The following is a 27,315-nucleotide window of genomic DNA, read 5'->3' as shown; positions in this document are numbered from 1 at the left end:
TTTGTGACATTTATAATGACGGTTATGCTTTATTAATTAAACCAAATAATGACCGCCTTCGTAACAATGGGTAATCATTAATGATACATGAGTTGTTGTGAAAAGAAAAAGAAAGAAAAAAACGTTTAATAGTTTTTCACGGAGTAAGAAGCATGTTCATAGTTACATATATTTTTTAGTATATTTCAATGTCTAATACAGTACGCAACTCAATGAAAAAAATGGTTTCAGTGGTTTGTTCGAGATCGCTCTTGACATATATAGGCCTTGCATGCGACAACGAATAAGTCTAAATAAATTATGCGTAATTGGTTTGCATGCCCACATACAAAAATATTTAATCCGTTTAATTTACTAATTAGGAATGAGTCTTTGACCTTTAGAATCTCCGAGACACCGGAAGAAAGTGCTGAGGAAGTAGCTTCTTATGCAAGGTACAATTACCCTGCAATGACTAAAACTCGAGGGGACTTCAAGCTGAGATTGAAACAAGGCAAATTCACCAAATCTCAAATCATAGTTATGTTGGGAGAGAATGCAACAGGGAAGACAACGCATTTATAGAAATGCTTGCGGGTTCGAAGCTTGATATTGATGTAGAAGGATCTGAAGTACATGAGATACCACAATATTCTCTGTTTCTTACAAGTCCCGAGATATGCCAAAGCCTAAATTTTAGTTTACTGTTAGAGTTTTGATACACAGGAAGATCCCAAACGCATATGCGGATCCCCAATACGTGTCGGACGTTGTGAAACCGCTCAAGATCGAGGAGCTCATGGATAAAAACCTTCGACAAATTATCAGGTGGAGAGAAACAAAGGGTTGCTTTAGCTTTGTCCCGTGGGAAATCTACGGATATCTACTTGGCTGATGAACCGAGCGCGTTTCTTGATTCGGAGCAGCGGATTAATTATAGCTCCCAAAGTCATAAAGAGATTCATTATGGCTACGTATTTGATAGAGATAAAGTTACTGTGTATGAAGGAGAGTCTTCCGTGGATTGCACGGCATCTTCTCCTCAGTCACCACGCAGTGGAATGAATTTGTTCTTGTATCATTTGAACTTCACTTTCAGACGAGATCCTACGAAGAGATTCATTATGGCTACGCATGAATCTATGAATCTATTGCCAAGTAATGAAGCTTTGTTTGTGAATATATCATACTTGCTCGCTTATGACGAAACTAACATTCTAATACAATATATAATACAGCTCATATAACTTTTTTTGGGAATGCTAATTGATCAAGCTTAAATTTCAACTTAATATTGAACTCCATATATAATGAATTCAGGTATGACCATAAAAGTGTCTGATCACTAAAGTTTGGCTATGAGTTTCATCATGGTATATTAAGTTTACTTGTAAGTGCTTAACTAAACCAGATATGAGACTGGTATTGTGGCTTCGGAGGTGGAGCACTGCTAAATGTGCAAAACATATATGAAATAATACGTCATTAATTACAGAACATATTTGAGACCGGCATATATAGTTAAAAACAACACTACAAGAGAGAAAAATAAATATTTTAATAAAACATATTAAAACCTGTTTATTATGAGATTTTGGACACTTTCTTTCTACCAAAATAACCTCTAGTTAGGTTCCACAATACCAAAAAAAAATTGTCGTAGCTTCTTCCAAGATTGAGTTGTTCAGATGAGACCACAGCTGACCACGGCTGAACTAAGTTTTAATTAGACATAGTTCAATTAAAAATTTTGAAATTTGTATTTTGATATATTGATTTGTGAAATTATTTTTTCTTTTTGGACTTTTTTCTCTTTTTCTCATATACCAAAAAAGAAGAATGGTTTGGACTCTTTTATTTCTTTCTCATATAGCAATAAAAAAGAAGCATTTTGATCCTTCATAATTGTCTTTGCGGTTGCTGACTCTTTTTGTTTCCTGCTAGAGCTATTGGAGATGATACACGTAGTTTGTGCACAACAGTATGCAAATGGACTTATCTTGGCCATGCACACATGCACCAGATGAGTGAGAAGGCTTCTCGTGATATGGAAGCGTGTGGATGGGATGATGAGTTCTGGGAAGAAATTGGCTTACGCGATTTGGTAGATGATCACCATGCTAAGATCGGTATGCATATTTTTTTTTTTGTGTAAGGTTTGAGGTTTTGGCGTGGGATCTTGCCAGTGAGCCCCTTCGTTAGGCACATGGGGTAAAGAAAACTGAGGTGAGATGATCAAATAAGCTATTATTGACTTGGTCTATTTTTTTCATTTGATTTAGTCTCCTTCAGTCTAGATCCAAGTTTTAATTAGATGTAGTTCAATTAAAAAATTTTGAAATTTTTGTTTTGATATATTGATTTGTGAATTTTTTGTTCAATTTTTTTTTGGTTTGGACTATTTCCTCTCTTTCTCATATGCCAAAAAAAAAAAAAAAAGCATTTCGATTCTATATGCTTAATATCTGTATATTTAAAACGAAAAATAAACCCCCAACAATGGACACCATAATATAACGATTCACTATACATATTGAAAAAAAAAATCGAATATCTCACTTCTTATTTTGTTGGCTAAAATGAAATTAATTTAATTCTCAAGAAATTAGTTTTTGTCTTCGTTTCAATTCTAATCTTTGAACTAGTCAACAATAGAAATTATAGAATAAACGCAGAAGAAAGGGTATATATATATATATATGTATCGTATATATATGCTTGCTTGCACACGATCAATTAAAGAAGACAATTTACGAGTGAGAGAGTCTTCATTTTATTTTATCAAAACTAGTTATATTAATGCAATTTTCTATATTTTCTTTTTTCACTAGTATTACTATTATTTCGTATTTAAACTAAAATTTTAAATTATTCATTTTTCCTCAAAACACACTTAAATCTAGATAACTAGAATTAATTGATCCATTTTAAAAACAGTATTACAAAATATATATATATATATATATATATATATATATATATATATATATATATATATTAGAATATACTAAAACCATTTTTCTTTTATGCCATTTTGGACATAATCTTTCTACCAAAATAACCTCTAGCTAGGTTCCACAATACCAAAAAAAACTATTGTCTTTTATTTTGGTTTAACCACCTAATTAATATTGCTGTTAAATAATAAAGAATCTATTATAAGCTCCTAAGGCTGTACACCTAAGATTTAAAACAACTAATAGGAATTGGATATGTCAATCTCCATGTCAGCATTAAAATTTTGGTAAAACTGTCCACCTAGGATTTAAAACAACCAATAGGGATTGGACATGTCAATCTCCATGTCAGCGTTAAAATTTTGGTAAAACTAAAATTTACTTAATTAAACTCTTTCTTAATCTATGTAATCATAAAAAAAAAGGCATAAATATTTTTGTAAACGTTCTCAATTTTGGAATGCGAAATTATGCCAAATTTCCTATGATTATATGTTAATATCATTTTTAGGTTATATAAGTAAATTATAAATAGAATTAAATGTTAAATCGTCCATATATGCTAAATCGTTCAAATAAAAATTAAAATTTTCAAATTTACAAAAACCTGTATAAATGTTAATCTTAATATAAGAAAATCCAAGATCCTAAAAAAACAAAAAAGTAACTTTAAGCTTAAAACAAAAAGGGAAGATTTCGACTTAGCAGCAATAAAATAAAATAGGAAAGTTTACAAATTCTAAGGTAGGTTTTATGTATAAATAGTCATCTAAAACAGAGATGGAACAAGCTATCATTGAAAACAATAGAGAGAATAAAAGCCAATGATAAATCCGTGAGGAGAAGAGAGAGAGAAGAAGAGAAGAAGCCGTGAGGAGACGAGAGAGAGAAGGAGACGTCGCAGAGGTGGTTGATCTTATAGTCATTAATGAGACTGTGTCAAGCTTCGATGGTGGTGGAGGAGCAAAGCCGAAGTAAATAGATGTGGAGAAGAAAATAAAAAGAAGAAGGAAGAAGTTCAAGTAAGGAGTCAGATCTGTTTATGTTTCGTGGGGATGATTCTCGTCCAACCAGAAATATTTAGGTCACGAATAAGGCATCTCTGGAAAGCTAATGCAGAAACCAATCCACCGCAGTAGACGGAACCTTAATCGGTGTTAAACTCGAGGAGTTATGGATATTTCTTTATGGTCAAGTAAATATACAATTTGGACATATCTAGAACCCTAAAAACAATTCATGTTGGCTTCTTCGAAGCAACATTTGGTGATGTAAAGTAGTCTGATCAAGCTGAAATTTGGTGGGGAGATTAATAGCTATAGATTTTAACGGTTGGAAGGAGCTGAAGCGTTGTATGAGCGTTCTTGAACTTTGGGGTATGGAATTAAAAGGAAAAAGGGAAATGAATTTTATTATTTAAGCGGCAAATGTGAGGGTGGTAATTGAGGAAACACAAAAGTTACTTTCTAAGAATATTCTTCATGAATTGCTTGCATTGACTTGGAAACTAAGTGACTGCATATGTCTATTGTTTGATATTGTGTGTTATGGTGAGATGGTATGATGTATGATATTGTGTGCTACGTAAAGATAATTAACAAGCCAAGGATTTTGCCTCTATTTGCTTCTAACCAGTTTTCAGTCATGGTCAGTTATACTTGGCGCTCTCACCTGTAACATATCCTACATGTTTAACCTTTCTAAAACCCCATATGATGCAGAGAAGACAGTAAAAAAAACTGTCCACAAGAAAATATACAACGGGATACCTACATACTAAGGCAAGATCAGTTATTTCATTCTAAATGGAGCTATGGTTTCTAGCATATATGCATGTCATCTATATTGTGATATTGTTGTGTTCTTTGAGGCCACAACTAAAATAATAGACAAGTATTTTGTGCTATAAGTAACCATCAGGTTTACAAAATGCATCTTCATGTAAAATCAGAAAGTTGCATGAACCATTAAACCTAGAAGCCACATTTGCAAGGCCTAAATTTCTGGTCAGTCAATCCCTTTCTCGGCAGTTCTACACACGGTGGACAAATCTTTTGAACGTAATCACTCATATTTTGTTGACTAAGACAGTAAAAGATAAATAAGATATATTCGAACATAAACTGGAATCATGCATGGCCCATCAAAAGATAAATAAGTAAATGTCACCATACAAAAACTCTTAGTCTTAACTCTAGCACGAGACATGACATATATTAACTCTAGAAATGTAATCATCATGTGATAACCACTTTTGTGAATTTGATATCTAAATGGGTGAATAATGAAGGGAAATAAAAAGAAAGGTTCTCACAATTTCAGGAGATAAAGAATACAAGTTTGCTGCAATACCCACCATCACCACCATCACCAGATATCACAAAGGGTGAAGTTGCAACATTTAATCTGCAACAAAGAGGTCTTTTTTTTTTTTGCAATCTGGTTTTTAAGTGGTTCAAATTAAATCTGACTCTCTCAGTAATCATATCATATTGGTTGACCCATTCATTCACAAAAGCATCCATTTCTCCAAATAACAGTAACTGTTGTTTTATTTCTAAGAAGCAACTTTTTAATACAGAAAATGAGAAACCCAAAACGCAATCTCAACATGATTAACAAGTTTGAAGTTACCTGGTACGAGAAAAATCCTTCGGTATGTGTGTTGAATTCGGCGCTCTTCATTCATCAGTTGGAGGTTTTTTTTGTTTACATATATATCTCTTTGGATTTTTGAATGTGTAATTTGGACGATCGATTTAGTTATTAGGTGTGGTAATAATGACTTTTCTATATTTCTTTCAATATGATCATTCTTATATGTTGTCAAAATTATTTTAAGGCTTAAGCTTAATATAATAGCAAGATCTCTTATACTATAAAACAAGTAAGAGAAAATAACAAACGTCTTCATACCAAATTTTATCCTAAAAACTTTTTTTGTACTTACAAAGACATGTTTTTAAACAACAACAATGATTTTTTTTTTTTTAAGCAAAGAAATAAAAGAACATTCATGTTAAAAAGATTTAAGTCAAAAAAATTATAATATTTTTGAATTATTATATGTTGATCGATATAAATATACACGCGCTATGCGCGGGTTAATAACCTAGTTAAATAAATAGGATATGTCGTAGGTCCCTCTCCTCTCCGTAGCTTTGTCGAGATGAGAGATGACCACAGCTGAGCTAAATCCACTGCCGTCTCGTTCCGTTTTTCTCGGTGTCGACGTTGGCACTGGAAGCGCCCGTGCCGGTGAGTTCCTTCTTACCGAGTTATATTCAATCTCTTCTTCAATTTGTGTGGTTCTTAGATGCGTAAGAGAATGATCCCTCTTGATTTGTTGGCCATGAAATTTTGATTTCAGTTTTAAAGTTGATTTCATGATGCAGGTTTGTTTGATGAAAATGGAAAGATTCTAGGCTCTTCTAGTAGTCCAATACAGATTTGGAAGGATGGGGACTGTGTTGAGGTAATTATTAGGATAAAGAAAGATCCGAGTTACTAAACAGTCATGACTTTATTAGTTATAGAGACCTGAGAGAGAGGTTCATGATTTTTTTTTAATGGAACAGCAATCTTCAACAGATATTTGGCATGCGGTTTGTGCAGCTGTGAAATCTGCTTGCTCTCTTGCTAATGTCTCTGAACTGGAAGTCAAAGGAATTGGCTTTGCTGCCACTTGCTCTCTCGGTTTGTAGTAGCATCTACTTATTTAGAACCCTTTTGTGTGTTTTACAAGGGAAACTTTACTGCTGTTTAACGTTTGTAGTGGCGGTCGATGCTGAGGGTTCCCCTGTTACTGTGTCTTGGAGTGGTGATTCAAGAAGAAACATTATTGTATGGATGGACCATAGAGCTGTTCAGCAGGCTGAGAGAATCAACTCATTTAATTCTCCAGTCTTGCAGTATTGTGGTGGCGGTGTTTCTCCTGAAATGGAGCCACCAAAGGTATAGGTTAATAAATATTCCTTGATTGATACTTCTTTGTGTGATTGCAATCTGCTTGTTTGAGCTTGACAGACACAAAAGAGTTCTCCTTTTGCAGCTTCTATGGGTGAAGGAAAATCTTAAGGAGTCTTGGTCAATGGTCTATAAGTGGATGGACTTGAGTGATTGGCTCTCTTACAGGTGCGCCACACCACCAAGCCTTTTTTATCCCTCATATTTGTCTTTGCGGAATCTGATTTCTTTTTGTTTCCTGCTAGAGCTACTGGAGATGATACACGTAGTTTGTGCACAACAGTATGCAAATGGACTTATCTTGGCCATGCACACATGCACCAGATGAGTGAGAAGGCTTCTCGTGATATGGAAGCGTGTGGATGGGATGATGAGTTCTGGGAAGAAATTGGCTTAGGCGATTTGGTAGATGGTCACCATGCTAAGATGGGTATGCTTGTTTTATTGTTTGTTTGCTTTAGCTGTTAGAAAGGCTCTTTAGAGGAACTGTGAAACCTCTACTTTTACCTTGTAACAATGTTATTTTTATTGTTATATAGGACGAAGTGTAGCTTTTCCGGGACATCCACTGGGTAATGGTCTAACTGCATCCGCTGCTAAGGTAAGTTTTTTACTGAGAACCGCTGATAATTCAAGAAAATAGAGGTGTTTAGATACAAGAGCAAGCACTTTATTTTTTCTGTAGGTCTTAAGAGTATGCCTACTTCTTGGGTCTATATTTTCATTATGTTACATATTTACCTCACTTCCTTCTTTTTTCATTTTTCACAGGAACTGGGCCTGTTGGCTGGAACTCCTGTTGGGACTTCACTCATTGATGCTCATGCCGGTGGTGTTGGGGTAATGGAAAGTAAATCAGATTTGGACTCCTTGACGAAAGGTATACATACTTTGCTATAATAGTACAGCGTAATGTGATTTATCAGTCCCTAAGGATTGGCGTTTTCAGAGTCAGATGTGGATACTTTATGCTCTCGAATGGTCTTGGTATGCGGCACATCAACTTGCCATATGGCTGTTTCCCGTGAAAAGCTATTTATCCCTGGCGTGTGGGGGCCTTTTTGGTCAGGTACATACACATTTGATCTGTATTCTTTCGTTTTGAATTATATAATAATCTCACTCTTGTTTCACCAAAACTGTTGCAGCAATGGTTCCGGAGTATTGGCTTACAGAAGGAGGACAAAGTGCCACTGGAGCTTTACTTGATCACATCATCGAAAATCATGTTGCTTCTCCTCGTCTTGCCAATCGTGCTGCTTCCCAGAGTAACAAACCAAATCTGATATTTTTGACTATTTCCCTTCTATAGTCACTTATGTTGACATGACATTGGTTAAATGCTTTTGTGCCGGTCTCTTGCAGAAGTTTCTGTGTTTGAACTACTGAACAACATTTTGAAAACGATGGCTGAAGATACAAGTTCTCCATTTATAGCTGCCCTTACCTCAGACATGCATATCCTTCCCGACTTTCACGGAAACAGGTAACTAAAACAGAGAGATGCTGCTCTGTTTCTTCCCACTTGAGTTAATATTGATTCAAAGCTGTGTTACAGATCTCCTGTTGCTGACCCAAATTCGAAAGGAGTCATATTCGGAATGACTCTTGACACATCCGAGAAGCAGTTGGCTCTACTATACCTCGCCACAATACATGGAATCGCATATGGTACACGTCATATTGTAGAGCATTGCAATGGTCATGGTCACAAAGTAAGATTTCTTTGCATTTCTTTACACATTGCTCTATAGAAACAATACAAGGCATTTCTCATATTTCTCTGTCTCTACATTTGATGTTAGATTGATACACTGCTTGCTTGTGGCGGCCTTTCAAAGAACCCATTGTTCATCCAAGAACATGCTGATATAGTTGGTATATTACAAACCACACTCATTTTTCCTCTTTTATACTCTAATCAGTAAAATCTCCACGACCAAGAGTAATCTTACTGGATCGATCTATTCGCAGGTTGTCCAATAATTCTCCCACGAGAAAGCGAGTCTGTTCTCTTAGGAGCAGCAATTCTTGGAGCAGTTGCTTGCAAGAACTATCCTAGTCTCCATGATGCCATGAAAGCTCTTAACGCAGCTGGACAAGTAATATGCTTTTCTAACTTCATTGCTCATGATGTTATTTATATACAACATCGATCATGTTGGTTATGCTGACCACTTGTAATGAATTCCAGGTGGTTCATCCATCATCAGACCCTAAGATTAAGAAGTATCATGACGCCAAATACCGTATATTCCGTGACCTCTACGAACAGCAATTGTCCCACCGTTCCATCATCGCAGAAGCTCTTGCATAGTGTCCTGAATCTCCTGATCAACAAAAACTGTATAGTTCTCTGCAACATTTACCTCTCTTTTGCTACTTTTACAATAATAATAACTGGCTTGGATAGCCTTTCTTGACTTTCTCTGCATAAAATGCTACATAACGTCATGCTATATGTGGTTTTACTTAGACTATATTCTTTCAAAAAGTTAATTTTGGTTCAATAATGTAAGTAGTTAATAAAGAAGATGAAGCATCGATATCCAACTACTGCCGGCTGACTTAGTTCCAAACAAAATAAACTTGTCTTATATTAAAAAGTGCTATTATACTATTGTTAACGAAAGGTTCTTTATTGTAAATCTTCTTACCCCAAGACTTTTTTGGGGTGGCCAATCTATAATATTAATATACCTACTATGCATAAACTATACGTTAAACACATATAAAATTATTAAAATACATACTTAATTATTCACAAAATCTAAGAATTCAAAACAAATTCAAATGTGGCTATCATAATCGAACATGTACACCACTTAATCATAGAGTTGACACTTTCCCCCTTATAATATTTTAAAAATCGTACAAACAAAATTCTCTTCACGATTTCAAGCTTATATAAAACCAAACCAAAGCAAAGACCATTTTTACTCAAGCCTCACCCGAGATGGCTCCTCCAAAACACATTAGTGGTGTTTCGGTTATAATCACGACTCTCATACTTCTTGTAACATGTTGTCATTGCGCAACCTACCAACAACAGTTCATGGGTCCACAAAACGCAGTAAGAGCTCGTTTAAGGCTCAAACCGCTAAAATGGGACGCTAAATTGGCACGTTACGCGCAATGGTGGGCTAACCAGAGACGCCGTGACTGCGCCTTGATCCATTCCAATGGACCCTATGGTGAGAATCTCTTTTGGGGGTCAGGCAAGAGTTGGAGCCCTTCTCAAGCCTCTTATGGATGGTTGTCTGAAGCAAGGAGCTATAACTATAGATCTAACTCTTGCAACGCCGAGATGTGTGGCCATTACACACAAATTGTATGGAAAAACACACAAAGGATTGGCTGCGCCCACGTGATCTGCAATGGCGGTGGAGGCGTACTCTTGGCTTGCAATTACGATCCCCCGGGGAATTTTCTTGGTAGGAAGCCTTATTGAGTTTGATCCATTTGTATATGTGAAAAGAGGCTTTTCTTTGCGTTTTAACTCTTTATTTTTGTATACAATGTTATTTTTTATTGGTTCCAAGTTTAACGAGAGATCGGTAAAACAACATAACGCATGTTGTCCGACATTTTCTTATGTGTGTTTATATGCGAGGGTCAATTCTTTTGGCTAATAAGACTTAACAAATTATTTAACTATCAGATTTTGGACAGCAAATTAGCTTATGATCTAAACAAAAGTATGTTAGACATTTGTTAACAACTACGATATTCTTGGATTTGAGTTTTCTATGTAAGAAACTTTTTTTTCTCATGAAAGGTTTTGCAAGTGAACTTTTTCAATTTGACAGTAAGCAAAAAGACAACAATTCCCAAAGGAAACAAGAGAGGAAACAAGAACTCTTAAACCATCCGATATAGTTGGATCATTCCTCCATTGCAACAGACATCACTTCCCGCTGTAATAAGATATAGATTGATTGAGTTACATATCTTTACATCCAGGGAGAGCAGAACTGAGACTTGAAAGGAATGGGAAACAAATGAGAGGATAATGATACTTACGCGTTCATCATCAGAGTTATGTTGTCTCCTTTAAGCAAAATCCTTCCTGAAATCCAGTATTTGTGCAAGTTAGCATCAACCATTACGAAAACAATGTAAGAAATGTGAACCGGAATCTTGTAGAAGAACGGTTGCAAAGAGTCACAATCAACTCACCAAGTGGTTTTCTGGTCTTCTTCTTGATGCTTACTTCCTCAGCTTCATCCAGCACCAAATTCATGTACTCATCAAAACCCTGCACAATGGGAAAGTTAGAATAACGAAACAATGAAACATTCAAAGTCAACTAAACAACTGTGTAATCAAAAACAAAAGATAGACCAAAGACATAACATTGATTAATCTTAACCATCTCTGTTATCATCTCAACAACAATATGGGCAATACAAACACAGTCTTAAATCTAGATGATACACACCAACCCAAAGAATCGAACAATTTGCTATCTTACAAATATCAGACAATGTATATACAATCTAGCTCCATGGTGACAGTGGTACCAATCAAAGTTCGAAAAAGAAATAGAAACAACATCATGACAAATTCCAAATGTTACATATCACATAAAAATTCTACCTTAGATAAAAAAAGATCACACTAGTGATAATGTAGAACACAAGCATGTCAAATTTTCTAGTTTTAGCCAATCAACAAAGCCAAAAGCTTCAATTTTTTAAGCTATGCCCGAAACAAAAATATTAAGACTTACAGTAATACGTCCCTCAATCCTCAAATCTTTCTGCTCAAAAAGCCAAATCTGAATCCGAGCTTTCTGCATTATAAAGCAAACCAGACTCTCTATAAGTAAACATATCGATGGTTCCCAAACAAAAAGCTAATCAGAGTAATCGTATTAACACTTACACTTTGGAGAAACCTGAAGATCAGATTCTGAAATCATAAAGTAAAGAGTTAGTAAACTAAACAGAGCGAGATTTAGAGTCGCAAAAAAGAAGAGTATCAAAATCGAGGAAGATTACAATAGGTTGAGTCATAATCCTCTGAACTTTGGTGCTCGCCATGGCTGCTGAAGTTGGAACTGTTCTTCGGACGAAGCTCGAAACTCACTGAAGAAAAGATTTCTTAAACCCTAAATTTTGTTTTTGCAAAATCTGATTTTTTTCTGCTTCCTACCGAGAGGAAAGAAAAAGTTCACACTTTTCAACTTTGATATATTTAGCTTCTTAACCCTCGAAATCTTCTTACCTTTTTCAATTTCGCCCCATAAATATTTAATTAACTGGTTAGACCCCATAGTATCTACCAGAAAAATTTACAAGATTTCAAAGACAAGGAATTTCCATTCAACACATTTTAAAGAAGAAATACTGAAAATTTATCATAAATTATCATCTTTTCAATACATAAATACACAAAGTTTAAATGCTTCACTAGCACATAATAACACAACAACAAGAACAGCAGCAGAGAGCTGAACAAAGGATCACTATTTTTAACTAATTGATCGACCAAATAAATACTAAAAAGAATCATACGCTTATTTTTTTCTCTCTTTTACATAAACATAGGAATGAGTTTTCATCGATCATTCGCCGTTGATCATTAACGATTGAAAAGGAACCCTTTTTATCTCAACGAAAGTCGAATAATCACTCTTCATTGGTTGTTTCCATGGCTCACCATCCATTTGCAAGAAGGCATTTTTCCAATCACCTCCTCTTAGTTCAAATCTAATCGCAGCCGCCTAAATCAACAATTAAAGATCAGCAAAACCGAGGTTGAACCGGTTATTTTAGAGAAACTGTTGTTGAGTGTTTTTCTTAAATACCTGAGCAATGTGCTTAGCTGAGATGATTTCAGCCATTACAAATGAAGCATGCCAACCTTGCTTTAAACCAAATATCTCTATCAGCCCGTCGTCAAATGCGCCTCCACAAATCCTCTCTGTTATAAAAAACCATATGTTAAAGCTTGTAGAGAAAGCGATATATAACTAAAGGTTAGTGTTATGAATAAAACGTTACCTTCTCTAAATATTTTGGTCTGAGATTACCCCATGGATGTCTTCCACTTCCGTAGTTATAAAGATTCAATACCACAATAGATCTCACGCTATACAATACCAAAGCAGAGAGATTGTAACTTGTAAGTGAAGCCATATTTTTAGTTTTTAACCAATGATTAAGATTAGTTTATAAATTACCTTTTAGGAACATGGATCTCTTCCCATTCGGAACAATTTGCTTTTTTAATGTGTATTTTCATAATGTTTCTAAGTCCCCTGCAAATTCATCTTACCACAACATGTCAACTTAAGGGATAGGAAGTTTAGTAGAACATGGAAAACAAAAAGGCTTATACTCTCTTCTCTTCACTGGAAAATGGAAATGCTCTAACCTTAAACTAGGATTGCTGACACAAGGCGTGCAAAACCAACCCTGAGTGCAACTGTAACTTGAATAAATAAGCTGCAAAACCGAAACTAGTGTGATTCATAATCTCATTACAAACCGAAAAAAAACAAAACAGCTAATTAGTGTGCAACATAGACAAGATTGATGAAGATTCTGATCTATAACAACCTTATTTGTAACAGGGCCTTGAGCTAGGTATGGTTTTTCATTGCGAAGATGGTGGAATCCATATGCAACTTGAGCATCCATACCTTGCCAACACGAGAAAAAACAACAAATTACCACAAAAATGACTACTAATATGTAGAAACTTGTTAAACATATATGAAAAGATAAAGTTACAAACCTATGCTAAAGTAGTTGTAGAACACTCCTTCATAGGACTTTGCTTTAGGAGGTACATCTTTATCAGCATCCAAAGCCTGATCAAGTGCAGTTTCCTCTGTTGTAGGCTTCAAAGAATAAGGAGGATCAACGACTTCTCCAGATGGCATCGACACAACAATCTTCCAGCTATCTAATCGAGAAACGGTACCCAAAGTTGCTCGATGTAATGTTCTTTTCATAGCAGATCTCCAAGCAAAAGGGAATGAACCACCCCAACTAAAACTCCTGGAGAGGTCATTTCCTGTACCAAGAGGGATAACTCCAACGGGAGGAATATGTGATTTACCGTCATTGTGAAGCTCACCAAGACATCCAAGAACCCAACCAACAGTACCATCACCACCTGCTACCTATCATCATCATCAATCACCATTGCCACTAACTTAGCAAATCTAATCCTAATTGCTAAACGTAAAAAAATAAAAAATAAAAAGCATTCATGATGTGGAAGTAAATATACTCACCATGATCCGCATCTTTTCTCTGCATTCTCTTGCACATTCATCTCCTTTGGCTGCCAATGTCTCCAAGCATGCCAAACCATACCGTACAAATTCATGAGGCTTCACTTCTGTGAGATCAAATACCTGTAAATTACAATCCAACATGAGCTATAACAAACCAAGTACAAGTACCAAAAAGACAGACAAAAATAACTTCACAAAACTCCAAACTATGTCACTCTTCAAACAACAACATAGATTTGCCTACAACGATCCAAGAAATAAAGTTTCCACCATTGCATGATAAGAAAATTTCTAACCTTCACTACAATGAACATCAACTAAGACAGAACAGTCTAAAGAGAGAAAATAACAAAAGAGTTGATCATATCAGAACAATAAGAATGTGGTTAGCTCTCAGATCAGAGTGAACCCAACAGTCTTTAAACCCAAATCAAGATTTTTAAGATCCTCTTCAAATAAGAATCCCACAAAAATCTGCTGAGCTCAGCAAAATTAGTTAAGTAAAGTGAGCTCATTGACCTGTTCGTCGGTCATCAACTGTTGAAGCCTCTGTTTAAGAACAGGACCATGACGACCTCCACTTTTCGGGTTAATGAACACAACCATTGGCGCGTGAGGAGCCATATCCGCAGCAACGCCGCCAGGAAGTAGCAGCAAATGATCAGGAACCGCCGTTGAATCTTTCCGCTTGATACAATCTCTCATAGCGAGACGGAGATACTCAGGCATAGCTAACCTCCCTCGAAGCTCCTCTCTATCTACACCAACCCACGCAAGGTTAGCAAAACCGCAACCTTTCATCGTCACCGCATCTTTCTTCGCCGACGGTCGTGTCTCCGCCGGCACAAAATTAGTCGTCGACGCTTCTCCGACTGATCTCGGCGTCTCCTCCATTAACAATTTTTTGAAAACCGAAAACAAGAAAAATTGTGAAGACAAAACAAATAGACTAATTCAACAATGTGATATGACAGTTTGGTTTTGTTTTGTTTTTTTTACTATAAAGATTACTTTTCGAAGACAGAGCAAATCAAAACTGGTGTACTTCGATGTTCGTCGCATTTAAACGTGTCTAGATTTCCCCGAAAAATATTGTTTATTTTTATGAAAACAAGAATACCCTTTTTAGCACCATGAATTTACAGAACTGCCACTATTAAGTCTTTGATTTTTCTTGTGACCATTTTATAAGGCGACTAACAAGGAACAAATTTATTTCTTACCTTTAAGTTTTTTTTTTTTTTTTTTTTGGTGTGCACCTTGCTTACCTTTTAAGTTAAGCCACTAAAATATCTGCAAAATTTGATTGATACACGAATATGTAAGTTTATAGAAAGATTGTATTAAATGCTGCTTCTCACGTCAAGATTAGTAAAAAAGGGTAAAAGGGACAATTAATGTAGCAGTGGGACTATGCCAGTATGACATATGGGCATATTTATGATTATTGCCCTACTTGGTGTGTGTGTTAGATCGTGAAGCTGTCCAAAATATTCATTTTCTTTTCTGGTTAGGAGATACGCATTTATATATTTATTGCATTTTGCCTTATAACCGGTGAGTTACATAACCATTTATTTGAATTTTCTTTCATTTGCTAGAGACTAGAGTCATACATTATTTATCTGGATAACAAAGTTACATATATTTTATTTCGACGACATTTATTTCCTCACGTCACCTACCGTCTTCTTTAAAACTTTTCTTGGCTTTGATTTGATGGAAATAAAGAGTAACTTGTCGATGGTGTCAGTCTTACTAGCAACTGAGTAAAAACAAGTATATTAATAGGGTGCCATGAAGTGTAACTGTGTGTTGTTGTTATTTGAGTCAAGTCAAGAGACTTTGACCTTGATGAGTTTTTGACCTTTAAGAGTTTATAAACATATATGCTTAAATTATGCGGCTAAATTTCACCGGTTTGATCTTAAATTATGTGTTTTCGCTCCTTTTGTGTTGTTTTTTTACGGACTCTCTAGTTTCCTAAATTAGAGATGTATATAACGAAATTTAACGAAATTTATATGTTAATTGGAATCAAACCGGTGCGGTTCTTGATTTTCTCTATAGGTTTAGTAGGAGTCCACTCACGTATGGACCGAGGTGTTGAATTTTAGGATCCATACAACTGTTATCTTATTTTTCAAAAGCCCATTGCAACATATTGGTTGATGGTTTTATGGTCTAATTAATAGGTGTAAATACAAAAGGACTAAACTTCAATTCCTGTTTATTAATTCTCATACATAAGTTAGTTTTTATATGGACCAACATCATTATTTCCAGGATTTTTTTTAATACATCCAAATGCTAATGAAATTCATTATTGTTAATTTGTTATTGGTTAGGCATCCTTTTCTAATCATAAATAAAATTTGGTCGCTTTCATATTAATTTCAGATTGGATCTTTCATCAATAGAAATTAATTAAAATGAGTAGGTTAGCATATAGTGAAGATAGAAATAGGTTGAGGTGGAAAAAAAAATGTATATGATAGAAATGGAAATTGGACGACTTGCAAAAAGTTGTCGACCGTCAACGTAAGAGGGGAAGATGGTGGACATGTACCATACATTCACATTTCCTGAACGTCAAAGTCGCGAAACCGCGTCCAAGAAAGGATTTTACGAGTTGAAGAAACAAATTCGAAATATTTCAACTCCTTATTTCTGAACGGAATCAAAATTGTTAAATTTCTTCATCTTGAAGAATTTAAATTGCAAGGACTAAAAAAAAAGTACTACACGTCATGCTATAAATTTCTTCATCTTGAAGAATTTAAATTGCAAGGACTAAAAAAAAAGTACTACACGTCATGCTATAATCCACATGGACTCGTGCATTTGGAAGTAGCGGAACGAAATCTGTCGGCATTGGCATATGATGATATGAACTCAAATGTTCCAAACAAGGGTAATGCGGGTTTGAGGCTTCAGCTATATATTACCTTCACTTAGATTTCTAAAATGCTTAAGTGAGTTGGTTAGGGCTGCTTAGCCTTCTTCCTTTGACACTGAGGTTTTGACTACTGGAATCTATAAAATATAGACAATAATGGACCACAACGTTGACGTGGGATTTTTATTTGATCCGGATTATATTACTTAGAACCCCTAATCTATTATATTTACATCGATTAAATTAATTACAATTGCCTAAATCAAATTAATATTTAATCGATAGACTGACTTTTGGGTCTAATTTAGCGTGGTTTGTGTATATCAACTCGAGTCATGAATTCGGACGATGCTGATATTTTAGTTATGCATGGATGCACATTAGCACATACATCCAAGTTTTGTATATGTTGTTGAAGTTACGTAATTTCAAAGATTAGTCAGACTGCATAGTGCATATCATTAGAAAATGAATAAATAAATAATTTTTTGTAATTAAGGATGTTTTGAAAGAAATAAGTATGGCATCATGTGACACTTGAATCACCTAAAGTACACCTAAGTATTTGTATTTATTATACAAGAAAGAAAAGCGAGCCATCGATGTGACTCGGCCCTACCAATAATGAACTTAATGGGTTTAGTTGGGATTTAAGAATAGGTTTCGTAGCTTAATGACAAATTAGTTTAACTTTTGAATAAATCCTTCATTACAGATTTTAATTTGCCTCTGATCATTGGAGCATCAAATATTTTTCTACATGGAGAGGCCCTTTCTATATGAAATATGATCATCGTTCTTTTTATATTTTACGTCAACTTATGGTTTAGTTTTCATTTGGGGCCAATTGCTCAAGTATCTTGTTTTTTTTTTCAGTACGACACCTCTTATTAAAACGTTAGCATTCCATCGCTTATTGCAGTAATAAAGATGAAATTCCAGTTCATATTCATATAAAAAGAATGTTTTGTCGGAAAAAATATAAGTATTGTTTGTCACCATAGTGGAAGAACAATGGGGTTTAATTAAAACAGTGATGCTTTTTTTTTATTTAACTATGTAAATGTGGGGACTTTTTTTTTGTTAGGTGTTCCAATGGACTCTCCACAATGTCTAAAATAGCTGAACAATAAAAAGATTCCATGGAATCAATGTTTTCGATGGTCGATATATAAATCTTATACTAGTAAGTATAATTCTACACTAAATGGATATGGCTTTAAGAGGTAATCGCATGAAATCAAAACCCACAAGCTCAATCGTGATGTGGCATTAATTTTTTTTTATAGTACTAAACAACAGAACATATGATAATTTGGTGAAATATAAATTAAAACGTTACACAAAAAAGAAAACATTATGAATAAAAACTAACTTGCTGAAATTTTTGTGTTCCAATGTTTTAGCGCTATGATGTTTCATTTTTCTTGAATTATGAATCAGAAAAAGACTTTGGACAAGTGAAAAAAAAAAACTAAATGGCGCTGTATGTATATATGATAGTCTCTATATGTTTAATAAGTAGCCTTTGACGAAGGCTTTTTCATCTGCCCATGATCATGTACCTTATGGAAAAAGAAATCGCATTTAAATTTTGTGCTCCTTTAAAATGGAAAAGGTAGACCTTTTTGGGTAGTCCCTAACGCGTCAAAGAGAATTCAACTTTTGTAATGCATTGATTGCACAACTAGTCGGTACCTCTCATCTTTTATTGGCCTACAATATTATGGTGAAAAAAAGATTACTAGTAAAATTTGGAAGGAAACTCAAAACTCGAACATTCGAAGATTTAACGAAATTAGAAAAGAAAGTGTTATATTTTCTAGCAAATGTTACAAACTTGTTTGTTAAAATAAAATAAATAAAAAATCCAAGAAAATCAGATTTCCTTTGATGACTATAGAAACTAACCTGTTTTTTTTTTCTGCACACTACAATATTTTGTCTTTTGATTAGTAACATTAAATTCGAAGATTTAAAAGAACACAATTGTATGGACTTTTGTGTGCTAACTTTTCTACTTATCGAAGGACAGAGAGGTTAAGGGCAAAATGGAAATAGGCATCAAAAGACACAGAAGGTCGACAAGAGTTGTACGTGAAGTTGTAATAAATGGAGAAAGCTGAAACTCTTTAACTTCTTTTCAAACAAGCACTTTTTTCTCCACAATAAAACTATTCTCTTCTTTGCGTCAGCTTTATTATTTTTGTTCTATCGCTACACGACAATTTCCCTTGTCTCGGAGACCATTATTTTGGATCCGAGAACCCAAAGACCCGATCGTAGACAGGTACATTTTATTCGGTTTGCAATGTAAACCAGAACAATTGGTCAACTCGAAAATTGTCCAATTCTGATTACGAAGACGATTATTCATAAAGTCCGCATCCGTTTACATTATGCTATTTAGCGGGTTAGTTGAGTTGTTTATACTGTGTTTCATGTACATGAAAAATAAAACTTCATGTGTGAGGGTTTTAATAGTATTAATTAAGTTCAAGTTGCGGAAGCGTTCTCTTCAAAGATCTATTCATCAGTCTTTAAGAGCAAGGTTGAGCGACTTTGGCTTATCGAGGCTATATAACCATTCAATAGAGATGTAACGCCAAGCGTTTGGAGAACACAAATTAGAAGATATGTCTTATTCATATATGATCGGAAAAATTAGTGAACAACGGTACCGGAACAACGTCGCTATCTAAATTCACTAATTACATGAATTTGCATTTGCATAATTTATGTCTTATTCATATATGTAAGTTGCAAGTGAACAACGCTAGATGAATAGAAAAATTAGTGACAATGTTAGCGGAAACATTTGAAATAATAACTATTTTTAATTGCAGGATTCCTAAATATTTTTTTAATCATGGCTACGGGTAATAGTAGTACTAATTAAAAGAGATTATTCGAAAGTTGGAAAGAAGAGGTGTGGAACTGGACAAGATAGGAGTATAACAGAGAAAAGTTTGGTGTAAAAAGGCTGCAAAGGAGTTGGTTAAAAAGTGAGTGAAGAACTCGATAAACGCGTAACCCTAAAGGCAAAGCGTGCGTTACTCTTTCCCCAATTATTTTATCTTTCTACATTTTCATCTTTCTATAAAAAAATGATTACGACATTTGTAAAGCTAATTTTGATTTATACAACGACTACAATATTTCATGACGATGGTAAATCGCATGGAAAAGTAACTTGATTCGACTACTTGCAAGGATTTGTTTATCTCCTCCATGTTTCAAAGTTGTCAAGTGTCACAAATTCTAGATTTTTGTAATCCGAGATCCTATTGATCAACTCCTTACATTCGTTGTTTATGGGTTTAGTTAGATGGATATCATAGTAAATCAATAAGAAAGTAAAAAACACGTATAACGTTGTATGAAGCATGAATATATGTAGTATTTTATTTCCCCATGTATGTATTTGTGGTCTATGGCATTATTGGTTTCTGAATATTTGAATCTTGTACAAGTATAGAGTAATTCATTAAGTTTCGTAGGGATAATACAATGATGAGATGAGAGGGGTAACAAATGAAATAAAGACAATATGTTTGGTGTAGAAAGAAGTAAGAGTGATTTTAGCACAAAAAGATTTGAGTAGGGGTACTAAATAGGTCTCGGAATTTATTGGGTCGGCTTAGCACATCGGCACATGTGATGACCTTACCATTCTTGTCTCTGCATTAAATATTCTTCTATCCAAATAATGGTACAAGGTGAGTTGGTAACAAGATCAAAAAAAAGAATTCAGTAATCTTTGTAATTTATCTTTACTTGTTCCAAAAGGATTATCAAGTTGTCGTGCAGCAGTTGGTTATTATGATTTGGTATATAATTCAAGTTTATACTATAGTATCAAATTTGTTACACTTATTTTGGTCCGTAAAATAAAAAGTACTTATTCTCGTTTTCCTGATTAGAAAAGTGTATGTTGGTTACAAAAGGATAGTGACACTTTGGATTTGTATTTTCAGTTTCCAAATCTAAAAGCAAGAAGACTGGCACACATGATCTATAATACATTTAAAAGACAGAAGCTATAATAGTCTGAAGCAATCATTCACTACAAAACTTGTAATCTAATTCTATCAACTTTTTATAAGCATGAATAAATAAAAAAAAAAAATTTGAATGTTAAAATTATAATAGTGACAAGATTATCTGACTCAAATTAAATTTTCCAAAACTCTAACTCCAATTAAAATAAAAATAAAAAAAGAAAGAGCCTTTTAGATCGGCGGAAAAGAGACAGAGAGAGAAAAAAAAAGGCAAAAATACGAAAAAGGTGAAAAAAGCTTTTTTGAGTCGATTCCTTTTGCAGGGATTGCGTGTCTGATTTTTATTTTTTATTTTATATTCAAAATACAAAATACCTCCAAAAATATTTCTTTTTTAAAAAAGGGAATAAATAAAAACTCATAATTCACGTTTTTTAATAGCGCGTGAGATACACCGATCACACGAGTCAAATAACCACTCAAGCGGTATCATACACGCGCTAAGGTTTAAAACGCGTGAACACTTTTGTCTCATTACTCTCTGACTAGATTCAACCTTTTTTGTTTCGTCATCAAAAACTTTATTAGTTGCGCTCCTTTCCCCCTTTTTTTTTTTCTTTTTTTTTTTTCACATTCATCTGATTTAATTAGTAATTTAATTTGGATTACTAATTCTCTTTTTTCATAACGTTTAGTAATTTAGAAGTTGTAGTAGTAACATCAATTTAGTGGAATAATAATACTAGTATATCTGTCAAGCTACACCAAAAATGTTTAAAAAAAAAATAATTACGAAAGATTGACACTGAAACCAGAGCATCGTACTCCCACCTTTTTAGACATATTTTGGTATTTTAATTTGAGTGTATGAAAAGAAAATTGATATTTTAATCTTTACGAATTGTAATTGGATGTTAATTAAGAAAATAATAGGGGACTAGGACTACGTGTTTACAAACCTAGTTAATGACTTTAAGGTATTTTGTCCCACTCATACAAAAAAAAGGTTAATTTCGTAGTCTTAAACCCTTATAATATACTTTGGCGTCGAATAAAATTTCAAATAGGTAATGAGAGAGTTTTTATAAGTTCTTCTTTGTGAAGAAGCCAAATGATCCAAACCTTTTCCTTTTTCTTTTTTTCTTCAACAAAAAAAAAAAAAAAATTCAAAACAAAGCATCCATTTTTACCTTTCTGTTGATCAGCCTTTTGTTTTTCCTGTAAAAAGCCATCCTTTGTGTTAAAAACAACTTTTTTTTTTTTTTTTCCTTCTCTCTATGCATTTTTGCGTGACCCTTTAAAAGTTTTTTGACATCTTCTTGGCCGGTCCAAAAAGTTCTTTATGCAAAGGTTTCTTCTTCTCTTCTTCTTTATAAGATAAACAAAGTTGAAAGAAACCCAAAAATAAAATAAAAAATTAAAACTTTCTTGCTAAGATGAGAGCAGATTTGGTTACAATACAGCAAACGCTGACGCCGGAAGCAGCGACTGTTTTAAACCAGTCGATTGCCGAAGCAACACGTCGTAACCATGGCCACACCACGCCGCTCCACGTGGCTGCTACTCTCTTATCTTCTTCCTCTGGTTATCTCCGACAAGCTTGTATCAAATCTCACCCAAACTCTTCTCACCCTCTCCAGTGTCGTGCTCTCGAGCTCTGTTTCAGCGTCGCCCTCGAACGCCTCCCTACTACATCAACAACTACAACAACAACCACTACTTCGTCTTCTTCTTCTTCTTCTCCGTCGCAAACGCAAGAACCGCTTCTTTCTAACGCTTTAACCGCGGCTTTGAAACGCGCTCAAGCTCATCAACGACGTGGTTGTCCCGAGCAGCAGCAGCAACCGCTCTTAGCCGTTAAAGTCGAGCTCGAGCAGCTTATTATATCGATTCTTGATGACCCGAGTGTGAGTCGAGTCATGCGTGAAGCTAGCTTCTCTAGCCCCGCCGTTAAGTCAGCGATCGAACAGTCGCTCGTTGGTAACTCTGTTTCTTCTAACTCGAGACAAACCGGGATTTTAAACCCGTCTTCACTTGGGTTTGGTTATCGTTCCGTACCGACTCCGGTTAACCGGAATCTTTATCTTAATCCCCGGTTACAACAACAACACGGCGTTGGGATGCAAAGTGGGATGATGATGGTACAGAGGACCGATGAAACGAAACGGGTCATTGAGATTATGATCCGAACCCGGAAACGTAACCCGGTTCTCGTCGGAGACTCAGAGCCTCATATTCTGGTGAAAGAGATTCTCGAGAAGATCGAGAACGGCGAGTTCGCCGACGGACCGCTTCGTGACTTTCAGGTGATCCGTTTAGAGAAAGAGTTAGTCTCACAATTAGCGACGAGGTTTGGCGAAATCTCCGGTTTGATAGAGACTCGGATCGGTGGTGGTGGCGGTGTTGTTCTTGATCTCGGCGATCTGAAATGGTTAGTCGAACATCCGGCGGCGAACGGCGGAGCAGTGACGGAGATGAGGAAGCTTCTGGAGAGATACAAAGGAAGGTTATGTTTCATTGGAACAGCTACTTGTGAGACTTATCTACGATGTCAAGTTTATTATCCATCGATGGAGAATGATTGGGATCTTCAAGCTATGCCCATCGCCGCTAAATCGTCTCTTCCGGCGATGTTCCCAAGGTTGGTTCGCTTCTTTATTCAATTTCAAGTTTTGATTTTTAATTCTGATTCTTGATGTTTTTGTTTTGGTTAGGCTTGGGAGCAACAATAATAATAACAACAACACTATGTTATTAAGCAATAACATTATTTCGATTGAGTCAATATCTCCGACGAGAAGCTTTCAGATTCCGATGAGTAAAATGAGCTGTTGCTCTCGGTGTTTGGAGAGTTATGAAAACGACGTAGCTAAGGTGGAAAAAGATTTAACCGGAAATAACCGGTCGGTTTTGCCACAGTGGTTGCAGAACGCTAAAGCTAACAACGATGATGGTGACAAGAAACTGGTAAGTAGTTTTGACAAATTAGTTTCCATTCCAAGATATTATTATTAAGGAAAGAGAATTGAATCTTGATTTTGATTTTGTTTAATGTTGTAGACGAAAGATCAACAGATTGTGGAGTTGCAAAAGAAATGGAACGACCTGTGTTCACGTTTACATTCCAATCAATCTGTGTCTGAAAGAATCGTTTCTTCTACGTTGCCTGTGATGAAACTAAACTCAAGGTCGGACATTACTCCACCAGGAAGTCCGGTACGGACGGATTTGGTTCTTGGACGGGCTAACAGAGTTTTATACACACCTGAGAAGAAGACCCGAGAAGGGTGTTTCGGAAAGCTAGGAGATTCGTTTGATATCGATTTGTTCAAGAAGCTACTAAAAGGCTTAGCGAAAAGCGTTTGGTGGCAGAACGATGCAGCGTCTTCGGTAGCTGCAGCCATCACAGAATGCAAACACGGGAACGGGAAATCAAAGGGTGATATATGGTTGATGTTTACAGGTCCAGACAGAGCCGGGAAGAGCAAAATGGCGTATGCGTTATCAGATCTTGTCTCGGGGAGCCAACCGATAACCATCAGCCTCGGTTCTCGTTCCAGGACTGACGGTGGTTTAAACCTCCGTGGTAAAACGGCGTTGGATAGATTCGCGGAAGCGGTGAGAAGAAACCCTTTTGCGGTTATTGTTTTGGAAGACATCGATGAAGCGGATGTATTGCTACGTAACAACGTGAAGCTAGCGATGGAACGAGGAAGAATCAGTGATTCGTATGGCCGCGAGGTTAGTCTAGGGAACGTCATTATAATCCTTACCGCGAATTCATCGTTCGGTTCAGCTGAAAACGTTACTCCTATCGATGAAACAAGACTAGAGTCTCTGGTGGTGAGCAAAGGATGGCAGTTAAGGCTCTCTGTTTGCAACAGCAGCAAAAACCGAAAACGAAAACCGAACTGGCTTTATAGCGACAATGAACAAACAAAGCAGAGGAAAGAGATATGTTTCGACTTAAACGAGGCAGCCGAATTCGATTCATCAAGCGATGTAACGGTCGAGCACGATCAAGAAGATAATAATGGCAACCTTGTTCAGAAGCTAGTGGCTTTAGCAGATGATACCATACTCTTTAGACCGGTCGATTTTGATTCTATCAAGAACCGAACGGCGGAATCTTTAAAGAAACGTTTCTCTAACGGTCCCGTGGATGGATTAACAACGGTGGAGATCGAAGACGACGCTTTAGAGAGAATAGCTGGTGCGATTTGGCTAAGTAAGATCAGCTTAGAGGAATGGGTTGAAGAAGCAATGGGTTCGAGTTTGAATACCGTGAAATCTCGAGTGTCGTATTCGGAAGATTCAGTGATTAGGATTGAGCTTGAAGATGATCTGAGTGATAGAATCTCCGGAGGCTATCTTCCGAGTAGTATCAGAACGGTGATCGTTTGATTCTTTTTTTTTTGTGTTTCCGGTGAAAGATAGTTTCGTAATTATGAGAATTGGTGAGGGTAAAGATGTAAATACTATGATGTCTCCGAACTGTCTTTTGGCGGGGTCAGGAAGAGTTCGGTAAAATATTTAAACGGTTAAAAAAAAAAGGTTATAAAAATAATAACTCACAGACTTTATTATACTATATGAAAGTAGAATTAGATATGAAAATGGTTAAAATACGAGAGGAATTAATTAATAATTAGAGTTTTTATTGGGGACATAGTGGATATATAACTTTTTATAAGTCAAGGTTACATTTGATTATTCTTTCGTATGTTACTTCTTGGAGTTTTGTGGAATATATTAATATAGTCTCTTAGTATATATCGAATTTTATGAAAAACTATATACTAGTAATAAAGTTTTGTAATATTCAGGAGACATTTATTTCAGTAGAAAGTTGTACACTTTAAAAAAAATATTAGGTGGGTTCGGCTAGTATGTGGTTTGTCTTTATTTCACCTTTTTAGAATGAAAGCAGCAAATCCAACCACTCCCATGGACCAAATTATTTATTAAAGATATCCTTCAACAATATCAGACTAATAAATAACTCCCAGCTTTTTTATATATAATTATATATGTATGACATTTTTATTGGATTTTTTAGCTAATTGTTTAATATTCATTCGAAATAAGCTGGAGTAAAGGAAATATTCGTGCTAAATCAAAAAGTAGTGATTAGTGATATTAAAACCTGGAAGATTGATGATGATTCTTTTTAATAACAAAAAAGGTTTGTAACAAAGTTTTTAAAAGTTTGATAGCAAAAAGGTCCCAATTTTTCAAAGTTTTTAACAAAAAAAAAAAAACAAAAAACAAAAACGGTTTGTAATGTTTTCTTACTTGATAGCTAATTCAAGGAACCTCGTGCATGTTTTTGTATAGTTTCCGGTTGAGTTTTTCCACTATATGATGTTTATAATCACTTTATTAGTATCTTTATATTTGTATATACAACAAATTTGGACATGGTTTTGTTATTAGTTCTAAAATTTTAAACATGAAAAATTCTAATCACATAGCACTTATTCTTCTCCTTATTCTTTAAACCATCATAGTTTTTAGAATTTAGGTTTTAATTTATTTATGGGTGATACTAGGATTTTTGTGTGTCTCCTAGTAGTTTCAATTAACCTTATGCAGTTGTAGTAATTAAGATGTCAATCCAAATGGGATGTTGCTACCACTCAAGATGCAATCAAGAAATCACAAGTTAAACCAATTCAAAAAGAGTGTTTTTATGTCTAACAATCCTAGAGTGATCAGAATGCAAAACGGAAATGAGTCACAGAACTAGAAACAAAAATGTATGACAAGAAGCGAACAAGAATAAGTGAAACCGAAAACAATTCTAAGCATGAACAAACGAAACAGTCTCAGGAATGTAATATCAATCAAAAAGATAAAAGTCCAAAGGATGGGAGTAATTGATGTCGGTGGAGTCTCCTAGTCTACAGAGTGTTTAACATACGACAAGCAAACTATCCCTAAACAATGAACATCACAACTTAGCTAATCCAATCTCTTGGCAAAAGCTACTCAGACTCAACCACTTCCATACCTAGCTCTCGCTAGAGAAACATGATCAAACATGGCATGAAAAACAAGTTCATTCACGTCAACAAACATCCTAGACAACTAATCTCTTAGGCTAGGAACGTAAGTCTCTAACACTAGTTGGTCAGACATTTCATCAAACACTTTTTGGGTGTGGAAATGTCTCGAACCTAGTTCCAATTGATCAAAGAGAAACTAGTAATTCTAACACTAGTCCAGAAGGGAATCATACAAATCAAGCTTAAACACCCT

General features: G+C 35.2%; 4 protein-coding genes and 2 pseudogenes across 7 annotated transcripts; 4 read left to right on the top strand and 2 right to left on the bottom strand.

The window, feature by feature from the left end:
• The first annotated feature begins 366 nt into the window (after positions 1 to 366).
• On the top strand, positions 367 to 2,194 carry LOC104727663 (ABC transporter E family member 3-like; annotated as a pseudogene).
• A 3,654-nt stretch (positions 2,195 to 5,848) lies between these two features.
• LOC104721824 (uncharacterized) lies at positions 5,849 to 9,412 on the top strand. The gene is made up of 15 exons (XM_087474484.1): positions 5,849 to 6,194; positions 6,332 to 6,411; positions 6,515 to 6,632; positions 6,712 to 6,890; positions 6,988 to 7,070; positions 7,148 to 7,332; positions 7,442 to 7,503; positions 7,674 to 7,782; positions 7,852 to 7,971; positions 8,051 to 8,170; positions 8,268 to 8,388; positions 8,461 to 8,617; positions 8,708 to 8,780; positions 8,877 to 9,004; positions 9,097 to 9,412. The coding sequence occupies exons 1-15, from the start codon at positions 6,113 to 6,115 to the stop codon at positions 9,217 to 9,219; spliced, it is 1,740 nt and encodes a 579-aa protein (XP_087330610.1). The 5' UTR covers positions 5,849 to 6,112; the 3' UTR covers positions 9,220 to 9,412.
• A 434-nt stretch (positions 9,413 to 9,846) lies between these two features.
• On the top strand, positions 9,847 to 10,559 carry LOC104721823 (pathogenesis-related protein PR-1 pseudogene; annotated as a pseudogene). The gene has a single exon (XR_015572043.1). The product of XR_015572043.1 is annotated as a pathogenesis-related protein PR-1 pseudogene (transcript).
• An 86-nt stretch (positions 10,560 to 10,645) lies between these two features.
• Positions 10,646 to 12,094, bottom strand: LOC104721822 (uncharacterized). Its single transcript, XM_010439890.3, has 6 exons — positions 11,906 to 12,094; positions 11,790 to 11,816; positions 11,635 to 11,697; positions 11,082 to 11,160; positions 10,926 to 10,971; positions 10,646 to 10,819 (listed from the first exon to the last, which is right to left on the bottom strand). The coding sequence occupies exons 1-6, from the start codon at positions 11,945 to 11,947 to the stop codon at positions 10,810 to 10,812; spliced, it is 267 nt and encodes an 88-aa protein (XP_010438192.1). The 5' UTR covers positions 11,948 to 12,094; the 3' UTR covers positions 10,646 to 10,809.
• A 143-nt stretch (positions 12,095 to 12,237) lies between these two features.
• LOC104721821 (diacylglycerol kinase 7) lies at positions 12,238 to 15,467 on the bottom strand. Of its 3 annotated transcripts, none has more exons than XM_010439888.3 (9): positions 14,674 to 15,467; positions 14,152 to 14,274; positions 13,647 to 14,037; positions 13,469 to 13,551; positions 13,284 to 13,354; positions 13,090 to 13,167; positions 12,911 to 12,998; positions 12,715 to 12,830; positions 12,238 to 12,630 (listed from the first exon to the last, which is right to left on the bottom strand). In XM_010439888.3, the coding sequence occupies exons 1-8, from the start codon at positions 15,046 to 15,048 to the stop codon at positions 12,795 to 12,797; spliced, it is 1,245 nt and encodes a 414-aa protein (XP_010438190.2). In that variant the 5' UTR covers positions 15,049 to 15,467; the 3' UTR covers positions 12,238 to 12,630; positions 12,715 to 12,794. The 3 variants fall into 3 exon arrangements, with proteins under 3 accessions (XP_010438190.2, XP_087330609.1, XP_087330608.1); XM_087474483.1 differs by having other exon boundaries at positions 13,090 to 13,179; positions 14,674 to 15,309; XM_087474482.1 differs by lacking the exons at positions 12,911 to 12,998; positions 13,090 to 13,167; positions 13,284 to 13,354; ... (2 more) ...; positions 14,152 to 14,274; positions 14,674 to 15,467.
• Positions 15,468 to 21,659: 6,192 nt separating this feature from the next.
• Positions 21,660 to 25,827, top strand: LOC104721820 (protein SMAX1-LIKE 2). The gene is made up of 3 exons (XM_010439887.3): positions 21,660 to 23,695; positions 23,769 to 24,021; positions 24,115 to 25,827. Exons 1-3 carry the CDS (start codon positions 22,491 to 22,493, stop codon positions 25,456 to 25,458), a joined length of 2,802 nt encoding a protein of 933 aa, XP_010438189.2. The 5' UTR covers positions 21,660 to 22,490; the 3' UTR covers positions 25,459 to 25,827.
• The last annotated feature ends 1,488 nt before the right edge of the window (positions 25,828 to 27,315 follow it).

Source organism: Camelina sativa, chromosome 11 (genome assembly GCF_030686135.1).
Source record: "Camelina sativa cultivar CO46 ecotype springtype chromosome 11, ASM3068613v1".
NCBI lineage: Eukaryota > Viridiplantae > Streptophyta > Magnoliopsida > Brassicales > Brassicaceae > Camelina > Camelina sativa.
Note: the sequence above shows the minus strand (reverse complement) of the source record. Positions and strands in the feature narration are given on the sequence as shown.